This window comes from Phragmites australis, chromosome 19, assembly GCF_958298935.1.
Source record: "Phragmites australis chromosome 19, lpPhrAust1.1, whole genome shotgun sequence".
Lineage (NCBI taxonomy): Eukaryota > Viridiplantae > Streptophyta > Magnoliopsida > Poales > Poaceae > Phragmites > Phragmites australis.
The window spans coordinates 4,140,003-4,154,803 of NC_084939.1; the positions used below are offsets into that span (position 1 = coordinate 4,140,003).

General features: G+C 44.3%; 1 protein-coding gene across 1 annotated transcript; it reads right to left on the reverse strand.

The window, feature by feature from the left end:
* Positions 1-705: 705 nt before the first annotated feature.
* LOC133901077 (uncharacterized mitochondrial protein AtMg00810-like) lies at positions 706-1,713 on the reverse strand. Its single transcript, XM_062342372.1, has one exon. It carries the CDS (start codon positions 1,711-1,713, stop codon positions 706-708), a length of 1,008 nt encoding a protein of 335 aa, XP_062198356.1.
* Between the last annotated feature and the right edge of the window lie 13,088 nt (positions 1,714-14,801).

Sequence of the window (14,801 nt, forward strand, 5' to 3'; positions counted from 1 at the left end):
TAATGGAAGGTAGGAAAAGTATGAATCATCTTTAGTCACCTGCATGAATATAGGATCATCAAGTGAACATCACCGGAATTAGGGAAAGAGATCAATGAGCAAACCATGATCGATCTTTCACAACTTGTTTTAACCACTGCGTGTGTTTGATGCAAAAACAAGTCCGAAACTGCAGTTAATGAATATTGAGAACACTAGCACTAGTAGTTTTTTGAAGAAACTAGCACTAGTAGCTTTTTGAAGAAATTAGCACTAGTAGCTTACATGTAGTACGGAATCTGGTGTTATACAGATGAAAAAGAAGATAAGAGATTTACCACTTTATCTGTCTCTTTGAGAAGGTGTTCTGTGGTCGTAACGCCAGCAATGATAGCCCTGTTTGTGATTATCACACCCTTTGGATCTCCAGTTGTTCCACTGGTATACATGATTGTACAAATTTCATCCTTTTTGAAAGAAATAGAGGATGGGATAATGCTCAGCTTGATTATTCCTGTGCAGCCAAATGGCTTTTATAGATGTACAGAGATCTAATACTAGGAAGTAATTAGCTATACAAGGTAAGGAATCAATCTTCTCTAAACTAGGAAGGAGATCAATTGCTGCAGCTGTACATTCCATACATACAATCCTAAGCTAGGAAAGGGCTGCTCGGCAGGGCTACTGGGCCTGGTAGGATAGATATTCCAACAGCCTCCCGCAATGTCAACTTGGAGCCTCGCGGATGTTGAGACTGGAGCGGAAGTCCTGGAACACCACGGTAGGCAAACCCTTGATGAAGATATCCGAGTACTGAAGGGTTGTTGGGACATGTAGAACGCGGACGTCACTGTGGGCCACTCGTTCGCGCATGAAGTGTAGGTCGATCTCCACATGTTTAGTCCGTTGATGCTGGACTGGGTTTGTGGAGAGATATACGGCGCTGATGTTGTCACAGTAGACGATGGTGGCCTTGGTCAATGGGCGAAGGATCTCGACAAGGAGTTGGTGTAGCCAGCAAGCTTCGGCGATGGCGTTAGCGACAGCTCGATATTCGGCCTCAGCACTAGACCTGGAGACGGTGTGCTGGTGCTTGGAAGACCAAGAGATCAGGTTGTCGTCGAGGAAGACGCAATAGCCCGAAGTAGACTTGCGAGTGTCAGGGCAGCCCGCCCAGTCGGCGTCGGAGTAGACAACGAGATCGTGGGAGGAGCTACAAGAGAGTTGCAGACTGTGGTTGATTGTTCCCTTGATGTACCTCAAGATGCGCTTGATCAATAGGAAGTGTTGTTCCCGCGGATCATGCATGTGCAGACAGACCTGCAGAACAACATGCGTAATGTCAGGACGGGTGAAGGTGAGGTACTGGAGAGCTCCTACAAGGCTGCGGTATAGTGTCGGGTTGGATACCGGGGTGCCAGCGGCAGCAGCCAGCTTGGGGCGTGCTTCAATCGGTGTGGCGCGCAAGTTGCATGTAGACATGTTGGCTCGCTGAAGAATTTTTGCGGCATATTTTTCTTGAGAGAGAAAAATGACGCGGGAGTCCCGATGCGCAAAGATGCTGAGGAAATAGTGGAGGTCACCCAAGTCAGTCGTCATGAATTCATTGCGAAGGGCAGTGATGATCCGCTGGAGCAGGGTCGTGCTTGATGCTGTTAGGATGATGTCGTCGACGTACAGCAGGAGGTAGGTGATGTCGGTCCCGCTGTGGTAGACAAAGAGGGAAGAGTCCATCTTGCAGCGATCTGTTGAGCCGACAGACGTGGTTTGGAGTGTCAGCGTCGACGAAGCTGGAGGGCTACTAGCAGAAGACCGTCTCCTCAAGTTTGCTGTTGAGGAAGGTGTTCTTGACGTTGAGCTGGTGGATGGGCCAGTTGTTGCAGATGGCGAGGGAGAGCACCATGCGGATAGTGGTCGGTTTAACGACGAGGTTGAACGTCTCATCATAGTCAATGCCGGGCTGCTGGGAGAAACCACGAAGAACCCAACGTGCCTTGTAGCGTGCAAGGGTGCCGTCGGAGTTGTACTTGTGGCGGAATATCCACTTGCTGGAGGTGATGTTGGCGCGTGATGGGGCTGAGATCCCAAGTGTTATTGGCGGAGAGGGCGGTGAATTCATCAATCATCACATTTCGCCAATTTGGATTGTTGAGGGCGCCTCAGTATGTCTTCGGTACAGGAGAGATAGAGGTGACGGTGATGGCAAGATTAAAGAGGTGCTAACGTGCCTTGGCGTGGGTGACCATGTGATGGCCGCCCAAGGTGTTGGTAGGCCCGCCTGCGCCCGAGGGCGCTGCCGCTGAGCTCCCGTCGGTCATGGCCAAGCGGAAAGAACCTGTCTCCGCTGGGCTACCGCCAACAATCGAGGCCACCTCCGTGATGGGCGGCAGGACGAGCGTGATGGAGCTGCCGGTTCGTCCATCACCGAGGCGGCTGCCCATGCAAGTCGTGCGTCCACCGATGTCCGGGTGTTCTGCGATCGGTGTCGAGTTGGCCAAGAGTGGGTCACCGGTGCCAGATCCAACTGGGATCGAGACCTACACTAGGCTTATTGCAGGTCCGCCACCAAGGAGGATTGGGGCGCCTGCAGATCCACGGCCGAGACGGTCCTGGCCGCCTTCTGGCACGCCGCCGAGGTGAACGGAGTCACCGGCTAGTCCGCTATCGAGGAGAGCCAGGCCGCTGGTGTTCCGGAGGTAGTCATCGCCACCTGTTGCCACCCTGTCATCAGTTGCAGGCAACACGCAGGGGCGGTGACTGTAGACGAGGAGGGGAGTCGCCCTGGAGGACTCAACCCTCCTGGCACCGAGTTGGCGGTCGCCTGCGGCGTCCATCCTGTCGTTCACCATTGGAGGAGCGCGGGAGCGGCGGCTGTAGACGAGCAGCGAAGTCGCTAGGGGGGCTACAGTGCTCCTGTCGCCGAGGTGGGTGATGCCTGCGGCCGCTGGCCTGTCGTCTACTGCTGAGGATGAGTCGATGGCCGGGAGCGGTGTGTCGAGGGTAATAGTTGCATCTTGGGTGGCCGCCGAGGGAGCAGCTGAGGCGCGGGTGACCAGGGGCACTTCATCTGTATCAAAAATAGAATATGTACCAGGCAAGGCTGGCGTACATGATGCGAAGGGAAAAGTCTCCTCATTAAAGACCACATGACGTGAAACAATGACGTGATGTGTAGTTAGATCTAGGCAGTGCTATCCTTTGTGATTCTCCAGGTAACCAAGAAAAACACAAGCCATGGAACGAGGAGCAAGTTTATGTGGCGTGGTGGCAGAGAGGTTAGGGTAACAGAGGCATCCAAAAACTCATAGGTGGTTGTATGTGGGAGGATGATCGAATAAGACTTGATAAGGTGTGGTGGATGGAAGAGCCTTGGTGGGACGTCTGTTGAGAAGGTGTATGGCTGTATGGAGTGCCTCGACCCAGTAAGCTGGCAGCATGGAGGCCTAGAAAAGCACTGAGCGAAGAACATCATTAATGGTACGAATGGCTGGCTCAGCTTTACCATTTTGTTGAGAGGTGTAGGGGCATGAGAGGCGAGGTTGGATAACGCACATGAGGAAGAAAGCACGAGCGGCATTGTTATCAAACTCTCGGCTGTTGTCGCACTTGATGCTCTGAATTGTGCTGTGGAACTAGTTAGTGATATAACAATGAAAGTGACGGATGACAGGTAGAGTATCAGATTTTAACTTGAGAGGAAAAACCCAATAATAATGTGTGAAATCATCAAGCATCACTAAATAATATTTGTAACCAGAAATACTGGGTACAAGAGATGTCCACAGATCACAATGAAGAAGTTCAAAAGGAGCATTAGTGCTAGAAACAAAAGGATGAAATCTGAGGTGAACATGTCGCCCAAGCTGGCACTCATGACAAAGAGGTGGTGCCATTTTATTTGTAGACGCGGTGATGACGTTGTTGGCGCGAAGACTTGAAAGGGGTTGGTGGCCGAGATGACCCAAATGTTGGTGCCAAGTGGTGATGGAAGGCACGCTAAGGGCGTGATGACGGTGGACGGGTGGTGCAAAGAATGCATACAGGTCACCGAAGCTATTGCACCTCAGAATCACGTTCCTGGTGCGGAGATCCTTCACAGAGAGGCCAAAAGGGTCAAATTCGACGGAACAAAGATTATCAGTTGTAAACTTGTGAACAGAAATGAGATTGGTAATAAGATTGGGCGAAACCAAAAAGTTAGAGAGAGTGAGAGGTCTGGCGGCGAGAAAGTCAACACGGCCAGAAGCAGTGATAGGAAGAACAGAACCATCACCGACAACCACCTGATGCCTGGTAGTGGGGGGTGGAGAGAGGTGGGAAAGGTTACTCGGGTTGGCAGACAGATGGGAGGAAGCACCTGAATCCATAAACCAAGGTGCCTGCTGTTGCATGGACATGGCGTTCATGGCCTGGATGAGTGAGGCCTGATCCCATGATGGTGCAGTTGGGGTGCCGTAGATGCCTGGTGCAGCGAAGGCGTGTTGGGCGTTGGACGCCGTAGGTCGTGGGCTGAGAATGCCCAGGGCAGCACCTGGCCAGACTGGTGGCATGGCGCCCCAGGGCCAGGGGAAGGTGGGGGCGCCAGTGCCATGTTGCCGCTGCGAGGGCCGCTACCGTTGCCGCCACCGCGACGGTTGTTCCGGCCTTTGTTCTTCTTGCCGTCGTTGCTGTTGGAGGAGGAGCGCCTGAACCCGGTGCCATAGCCAGTCGAATGGCCAGAGGTGGTGGCACAGGTAGGGCCGGTCCTAACATTTCGGTGGCCCAGGGCGAGATTAAAAATGAGGCCCCATTAAATATAAATTTTGAAATATTTATATAGTACAGTGGCTCAAAAGAATAATGTTATATTATATATATATCAAAAAATAGCAGTTACATGTATCATATAAAAAATAGCATGCCCCAGTACATAATAACATAAACAGATAAAATAAGATGCAGACGAGACATATGAGTATATGACTATATGAGAGGGTAAAATAAAGACATACTTATGAGTCAAGTCTCCGTATTTTTCAGCACCAAGATTAGCAATCACGACTCCATCACCCAACTTGAAAATAGAAGCCAGCTTATCATAGATCTAAAACAAATATAAGAATATGATTATACATGTTAGAGACAATAAATGTAGCTAAGGTTACAAAGTAAAATAGCATATGAATGTAACTTTACCTGTGGAGATCATCTGAAACAATTTCTTCTAACATTTACAGAAGCGAAGTCACTAATGATGGTATCAATATCAATCTCATCTAGCAAATTCTTCTCAATACATAAGGTCGCCAAACCAGTTAGCCTTTCTTGAGACATTACTGACCCAAATAGTTCTTCAACTTCAACTTTGAAAAGCTTCTTTCAGCCGATGCCACAGTCACAGGTATAGTAAATAAGATTCGATAAACAATAGAAACATTAGGATAGCAATCCACTTCTCTAACAAATTCAAAAACCTCCATAGCAGACATTGTTCTATCCGGCAAAGTCAATTGCATAACCCTTAATTCAGATATTAGATCATTTAACTCCACATCAGATGAACCATGCAGATAGAAAGTTTTTGCAAATTTAGTGCAGGAATCTGTTAGTTCAATATTATTCAGTGACTTCAAGGCGTTTGAACTCAGTAAAAACCCGAATATACCTTGAAACACTTGGAATTCTTTAAATCTATTTTTCAATGAAGTTGTTGCCATACCAACCATGACCAAAAAGTAATTAACTTCAAATGCCTTCTCGGCTTGCAGTATTTCTTCATTGCAATCAATTTCATCAAATTGTTTCTTCCTAAGAGCCCGATGTTTTACTGGAAACGATGGCTCAACACCCATTTCAGATTCAAGGTCTTTGGCAATGTTCAAACTAGATGCATACCCTTCATTTCTGTACTTGTCAAAGTATTGAACCATACCTTCAATTTGGTGCAAGGCAGAGTCGATGCATATGGATGATGATTGCAACTTCTTGCTCACAGTATTTACAGCAAATAAAATATCATACCAAATAACCATGCCAAGTATAAACTCAAAGCTACCAAGAACATCGAATAAATTTTTTGCATCACTCTTGTCCTTGGGTTCGATATCACAAGCTTGATGTAACTCAGACAAAGCTGACCTTAGATGAGAAGCTTGATATCTAATTGCTTTAACACTGTTGATTCGACTCTCCCAACGGGTATTGCTTAATGATTTCACAGTCAAACTTGGAACATGATCAAGTAATACTTTCCATCTTTTGGTAGAACCAGAAAACAATACATATATTTGTTGCACAATACCAAAAAATGAAATAGCTTTAACACATGATTTTGCCATGTCACAAAGAGTGAGATTAAGACTGTGGCAAGCACATGGCATATACAAAGCTCTTGGATTGATATCAAGCAACCTTTTTTGTACCCCCTGGTGTTTTCCTTTCATATTTGAACCGTTGTCATATCCTTGACCCCTTATATCAGCAATATTAAGACCAAATGACTTCATAGACTCAAGCAATACATTAAAAAGCCCCAAACCAAATGTGTCATCCACCTTCAAAAACCCAAGAAAATACTCCTCAATTTTTGTTTTCCTCTTAGACATATTAACACATCGAACTATCAAAGTCATTTGTTCTTCATGACTCACATCAGGGATACAATCAAGGATAATGGAGAAATATTTGGCCTCTTTGATAATCTTTAAGATAGTATTTGTAACATTGGAAGCCAAAAGAGAAATCAACTCATTCTGAATTTTGTGACTGAAATAATGATAATGAATTTCATTTTTTTGAATGCGCCTAAGGTGGTATTGCATTACCAAATCAAATTCTGCAATCATCTCAACATAAGCTAAGAAATTACCATTGTTATCATTGTAAAGCTGCTCACTAGATCCTCTAAAAGCCAAATTTCGTTTACCAAGATATTTAACAATGGCAACTATTCGAAACAAAACTTGCTTCAACCGTTCTTTCTCCTTTGTGATTTCCTGTTGGAAATCTTTGTCAATTGTTTCATTTTTTCTCAATCTAGTACTTAATTCATTCCAAGACCTCATGCTAGTAATATACTCGACACTAGTTTCATGTTCTTTGAGCCTTTCGCTGAGATGCTTCCAATCTCTAAATCCATTATCTCCTAATGAACTCTTGATATTGTTAGATTTGAAAATCTTACAACAGAAGCAAAACACTTTATCAACATGCTTAGAATAAACCAACTATTTTCTGTCATGTACCTCTCCATTGCTCATTGTTCTAGAATAATGAGCATACGAAAAATGCCTTGAGTTACCATCTAAAGGGAATTTAAGATTCTCTTCTCTTATAGGTCCCTTCTCAACTAATACGTCTCTAGCTTTGTTATCAAGATTACCTCAATTTCGTGGATCATAGATATCCATAGAAAAAAATGGTTGTTCATCAACACTAGCAGATGAATTAAATATATGCTCATGATCACTCACATTGTTATTATCCCCATTGGTATCTATATTTTCTTCTGTAGGGCATTGGTCTTCTGAATTATCATTAGGTTGTTCCTCCATAACAGCTATCGTCAACTCATCCGAGTTCTTTGAACTGCTCGTATTACTCTTAAAAAATTTGTCAATGGCTCCCTTTTGTGATTCCACCAACTCATCTACTCGTTTCCTTTTTTTTCTTTTTTCGCTGCCAGATGCATACTTTCTAGAAGACATAATTCAAGAACATGCTGAAAATTAAAAAGAAAATACATTAGTTGTTGAAATACTACAAAGATCACCAACTAGACGATTAAGACAAGTTATTATCTCAACGATTAGGCCAAGTTGTCGTCTCACCGTTGTCCCCAATCACCAATTCGTCGACTAAGATGACTAGACGAGCTCGAGCCACCGTCTCGACTCTCGACGTCTTCCCGCTGAAAATTAAAACAAATTAATAATTGATATGTATACTTTGAGAATTGATCATCGAAATAAATCCATGTAATTGATTGATTGAGTGATTGTATAGTACAGTGGCGACACGCGAGTGGCGACGTGGCGTCTGGGCGTCTGGCGGTCTGGGGACTGGGGCTAGGCGATGGGCGTCCGCGTCTGCGTCCGCGTCTTGCAATTGCAACTTGCAAGTTGCAAGCGGCAGGAGTGCAGGACCGCAGGACTGCAGTCTGCAGGAGCCACGCGCCAGGTGCACAGCAGTGAGCAGAGCAGCTAGCAGGTCGGGTGTCCGGTCCGACGTGGGCGCGTGCCGCGCGGCGCCGGCACGTCGCAGTCTCGCAGAGTCGCAGACGGCAGACGCTGAGACGCAGACCACCAGGCGGCAACCGACAGGCAGCACAGCATTGCAGCTTTGCAGCAGGGAATAAAATACCTAATGGGCCGTGGGATTTGGGGGCCCGGGGTGGCTGCCCCGCTTGCCCCCCCCCCCCCCCCAGGGCCGGGCCTGGGCACAGGGTGGGTTGGCGCTGGTGGTGGCCACCAGAGCCGTAGGAGGGCCAGACGTTGTGATCTTGAGATCGGCCTCCTCAAGGAGGAGGAGGGAGCAGGCGTCGAGGAACTTGGGGAATGGCGTCCTGGTCTTGATGATAGTGGCGATGTTGCAGAAGGGCTCAGACAGCCCGCGCAACATGGTGAGGACAAGAGTGTCCTCAGACACCGGTTGGCCAAGGTCGGCGAGGGCGTCAGCGAAGGACTTCAAACGCTGGGAGTAGGCAAGGATCGTCTGATCACCTTGAGCAAAGTTGCGGAACTCTGCTTCGAGGGAGAGGGCGTGTGCTGTCTTGTTGTCATGGGACAGTCCCTCCAGACTGGTCCAGACAGCATGCGAGGATGCGCCGGGTACGAGGACGATGGCGAGGATCTCTTCGGAGATGGATGCGTAGAGGAGAGAGAGGACAGCGTAGTCCGTCGATTCCCAGTTGGTGATGGCGTCGCTGGGTGACGCCTTGGAGTCCGGCTTGGGTAAGGAGCCATCGAGATGGCCCTTAGCATCGAACTTGCCGACAAGAACTTGAAACAATTCACGCCAGCGAGAGTAGTTCGGCGGGTGAAGCTCAAGCAAGAAGGGGATGTGCGTGCACACGTTGATGGTGGAGAGGGCGGAAGCGGTGGGGGAGGCCATGGTGGGGTGCCGTGGATGGCCTGGCCGGCTGCTGTCTTGCGGGTGCAGGGAGATGCGCAGAGGGGTGGCAGAATCGTAGCTAGTCTGATACCATGAAAGAAATAGAGGATGAGATAATGCTCAGCTTGATTATTCCTGTGCAGCCGAATGGCTTTTATAGATGTACAGAGAGCTAATACTAGGAAGTAATTAGCTATACAAGGTAAGGTATCAATCTTCTCTAAACTAGGAAGGAGATCAATTGCTGCAGCTGTACATTCCATACACAAAATCCTAAGCTAGGAAAGGGCTGCTCGGCAGGGCTGCTGGGCCTGGTAGGATACATATTCCAACACTTTTGTTTCTTGGGAAGTTCGTGGTTATGTTTTCCCTATTCAAATTAGCACATTCCAACATGTCATGATATTCTTAATGGACAAGTAATTCTTTAGGTACTGATTAATAAGTTTAACAGAAACTCAGACTAACCATTGAAGAAAATTCTTCCCAGGAAAAGCAAGATACTCCCAATTTTTCTGCTTCCCTTTTGAGCTCACTTGTCACGTCTCCAAAACTAACAATGGTTGAAGATGCACCAAGTCATAAATGAATCATATAAAACTGAAGATAGTCATGCTAATTGCTAAAAGTTTTATGTTCAAGCTAACCTCTAAGGTGGGCTTTACACTTGGGAACTATGGCCAGTATCTGAAAATCGAAATTCAAGAACTTGTCAGATGTAAAACAAAGTGGTGTGTGACACTGATATTCAGTAGGTTCAGGCCCAGATCTATTGTATATACGCAATAACTGATCATATAATTACATATAGATTTGAAACACGTGTAGCATTTACCACAGACATATGTTTATCAGTATGGTGCAGAAGGTAATTATACTGTTCAGAGGAGGTAAATGTTTTGGCTTACTGATTTTATCTTGCTCTCCTGGACAAAGGCTATGGATATCTCAGCATGGTCCAAGATGAATTCAACTGCATTCGCTCCTGCATCGTGTTACACCTTACCCGTCAGTAATACAATACTAAATTATGAAGCACATTATAAAGGAGAAAAAAGAATCAGACTGTTGTCATTATGTCCTCCTTCATTCTAATTCTTTTTTACAGACCTTTGTCTTCGCTCTCAGAATATTCACAAATCCATTTTAACTCTTATGTGCAACTCTGAATATTTGTGCATGCACATAGGTATGCAATATATGTCTCAGTGAGTGTGATGAGCATGGAGAACCTACCAAGGGTATCATACAGTGGCACATAGCATATTCCCTGACTGTTGCAAGCCTGCAGAAAATCAAAAACACACAACAAAATTTAGGCTTATATCAGATTTCTCTACTGAAGAATTCCGAAATTAACAAACACAATGAGTTCACCTGCATGGCCATAACCCATTCTGGACAGTTGGATCCATATATGCCACAGTGACCCCTCCTAAAAACAGATACACATCGACTTTAGTAAATTAGTACTCATGCTGGCATGCATTGTCAAGAGAAAATCTCAACATACACAGGCACATCAACATCCTAAGCTTACCGGCTTAACGCCGAAGCTTCTGATAGCTGATCCAATCCTCATGACCTTCTGGTACACCTCCTCATAGGTATGCCACACATAATCACCGGCCTAATAAAATAAATTTTGATCTCTCAAAATAAAATCAGAACATTGCTGTCAAAAATAGAAAAAATTAATCTCTCAAGATTTAATTTTACCACCTTGCCATCTGTAACTTGGCGCCGGCCGAGCATCCTGTTCTTGGGGTACTCCATTGCAATAGCACCAAAAAATGAATTTTGAACAATATTATCTCAAAAAGTCTGGGACTTTGTGATTGACCACGAAAAGATTAGCCTGTAGCTAAAATACTAGCACATAATGAGATGAATGCTAAGAAATGCACTGTCGAAGAACGAGACAGAGCTTGTCGCCATGAACAGACCTGAAGAAGTCCCAGGGAGACTGGATTTCCTGTGGGAGCTGCATGAGGCCGTCCTTGGCGTAGAGGCTCTGGTAGACGGGCCCGGCCGACGGCCTGCCGTCAGCGGCCGGCGTCGGCTCCCCCACCTTCACGGTGTACATCTCCGTCGTCCTTCTCTGCGGTGATGAGATTGTCACAAACTCACAATGCAATGTGAATCTCCCTCTTTTTCTCTCTGCTCTAGATTTTTGAGCTTGGTGGTGAGATGGGAGGCAGGTAGACTCTCTCCAACTATATTCCTTACTCTTTCTGATTTTTCTCTTCGTTTATATTCTTATTTTTTCTTATGTCTAACAATTTCTCTTAAAAAGATTTGTAAAGTGAAAAAAAAAGAAAATCTCCTCGTGAAAGAAATTGAAAGAAGGTTGGTGGACAATTTAAAGCTTGTGTTACTACTCTGCGGATGCTGTCTTTCTTCATGAGGTAATTTTCCGTGTGTTGGTAGGTTTGGCCATGCTTAATCTGATAATCATGTAAAATATAATTACTGAGTAATTAGCACCTACTTGTAGATAAAATGAATGTTGCCAATCAAATTACAGCAAACCTGGTTTTACTGATGCCGGCCCGGGAAACGCATGCAGGTTGGGGAGGAGCTACAATGATTCAAGGTATTCAGCTGAATACCTATTTTTATCAACAAAAAAAAAGGTCATATATATAGTGTGTATTCAGCCGGTAGCCCAACTGCCTCGACAGCCCACAGCCCTGTCGACTAGTTAAGGATTAGCAGCGCCCATTCAGTTACAAGGTATTGGTTCTTTCTCGGTTCTCATCATCTCATGTGTGACCAGACAACCAGGTCAAGCCTTGTTCGAGACGTGATGCGTTTGTTGCCGAAAAACTTTAATGCTTCTTCATCGGGGCGGGATTTGCCTTCGGGTTCTAACCAATCTTTGGTGCTACGAGACGTCAAGGGGTGGCGGTTTCAACCGGCGGCGACGACGACGACCTTGCGGACCCTCTGAAGATGACCTTGAGGGATTTAGATGTAAAATTTTCTTTTCACAGGATTTATATTGTAACATAGGATGTATTGTGCTACTATTTTAATTTTGATATAATTTCATCCCTTCTAAAAAGACAACCAGGTCAATCCGTGAGCCATCTAGGGAAACGCACAGGCGCACGCCGCGCGGCTGAGGATTAGCAGGCCAGCAGGGCCCGACTTCTTTCTTTGTTTCTCAGCTCTAATTCGGGAATACGCACGGAGCCATGGACGGACACACGGTGGCGGCGCAGTTTGCCGAATCACCGACGTCCGCCAAAGTTAGCCGAATTGCCAACGTCCAGCCGGCCGCCGCGAGCACAGAGCACATTTTCAACTATTCGACAACGTTTCGGTGAGTTTAAATATTATTTTGGCTGTTTGAGTGTTTGTTAGTCTATACTCTGGTAGAATAGGCGAGTTATAGCCCATTCAAACAATCTTCACCATACATCTAAATGATTAAATAATCTATAATTAAAATTGAACTCTCTTCTCCTCCTCTCTGCTATAATATAAAAAGTCACAATCAATTAATTAATTAATAATTAACATATTCCCCACAGGTATTTTTGAATGTTTCCTTTTGTTGCAGCATGCTCTTTTTCCTTCTGTCACTTTATTTCTAAACTTAAAAATTTTAGACGCTTAAGGATTTCAATTGTGTTTTATAATTTATTTTTTCATTGGCGAAAAGACTGGAATTCACGAAATTTCGATCATTTTTCATCCTCTGCTTTGTGAGTCCCACATATCATAAAAGAATTCCAAAATTAAATATTTTATTTCCCTCTAAAATTCATAAAATTTCATCAAAAATTTTAATCACTGCTGGTGACCAGCTCACAAAGCTAGACCTGATCTGCTTTGGATTATTGAAAGCAAGAGAGATCACTGGTTGCTGTGATGGACAACACCCTTGACCTTGAGACGTACGCGGCACGGTCGCACGTAGCCGGCCGGCCGGCCAGGGCCCCCACACGTATGTGCTAGACACCAGGTGAAAACAGATCATATACGGATCGGATAGTATATTTTTCATATTACTATTTATATTTTAATTCGAATTTAAATACAAATCTAAATATTCTTGAATACGAATTGGATAGTTCAAATATGAATTCGTATTCGGATATCTATTCGATCAGGTTGTATGTAAATATCCTATATTTTTAACGACAAGATTTTTATTTTAATGCGTAAAAATTCGTTCACATTTGGAATTTACTGGAATTACCGATTTTTTAGAAAATTATGTCAGAAATTTAAATTATTGGTCAAATTTGACTGAAATTTAATCCAATTTGATCGGGCCGGAATATATCAATTTCATTCACCTCAGAAATTTCTAAAACTTTAGTGAAATTTGGTTCCTTGATTGGTGGATACGAATATATCCATTTCCACTCTCGAATTCGGATATCTATATTTGAATCCGAATCTCAAAAACGAATTTGGATAGATCTATTTTAGTATCTATTTCAGAAACAAATACGAATACAGATATGTATATTTGTATTTTGATGGATACGAATATCGAATAATTCAGATATCTGCTATATAGTTTACGTGCACGTGAGGGAAGTGAATTACCTGGTAAATACTACAGTTCAATTAACCACCTGAAAAACAAAACATGGTAAATACTACAGCTTAATCTACATCGCTTGGGGAAGGGGGAAAAAAAAGAGTATCCAATGATTTTTAGCTATTGCTTGAGTCAGTTCTCCAAGGAGCTACTTGTTACATTTGACCTTAGATGTTGTGCTGCTGTTAACTTAGAATTTACTTAGCATACTAGATTCTAATAAGAAAGTTGATTTATCACTTTTGCTTTTGTGAATATTTATTTGAATCTTCCTGTTCAGTCTCTATCTCTATCTCAGTAGCTCTTTACTAGTTATGTCCAGAATCTAAGGTTTCTGTTCGGTTCAACAGCACACTTTATGATGAGATTATTTGTCTTAAAGGCACTGATCATGTTTTATAACTAGTTGAGAACTTTACAATTTATCCATTCAATGATGTATTCAATAGAACAATTAGTGAGCAGAACCTTGATTGTCCTAAGGCCAATTGTTATTTATTTTTTTGAGCTCTTTTATACATGTTTCACACCTACTTTCTAGTTCATGGTTTTTCACATAATATCTGATACTGTTATTCCAGTATTGCGATCATTTTGTTCAAAGATCATGTGCTATGCTCTTGTGTTTATATATGTGGAATGAAATTAATGCCCATATTATCGCATATTTTACAATAATCTAGAAATTGGATTGCTTCTGATATAGCTAGTTTTAGCTCCTCTGCCCTACCACCATCGTCCTCAGACACCATTAAGCCTAAAAGCTTCGATGGAACCGTCTTTAAGCGCTAGCAGGCCCGAACAAGGCTACGGTTGATAGAGCTCGAACTTTTCTAAGTCCTTACCGAAGAGTCACCCGCTCCTCCGTGGGAAGCTACGCAAGACAAGGTCGAAAGTACGCATCTCAATGCGTTAAGGGCCCGTTAGGAGAAGGCTAATGCCTCAGCCCTAGCACGTCTCTTGGCTGTCCTATCGAACAGACTCTTCGACGTTTACATGGGGTTTAGGGAAGCACAAAATGTGTGATCGGATCTGAATGACAAGTATACTGAAAATGACAACGGCAATGAGTCTTTCATGGTGACTAGTTACCTAAACTTTCGGATGAGAGATGATAGATCAACCATGGAACATATCCATGAGTTGCAGCTGATCGTGTGAGACTTAAGCC

Bases quoted from the DNA above. Each gene is read 5' to 3' on its own strand.
- LOC133901077 (XM_062342372.1), bottom strand. From the start codon at position 1,713: ATGGACTCTTCCCTCTTTGTCTACCACAGCGGGACCGACATCACCTAC.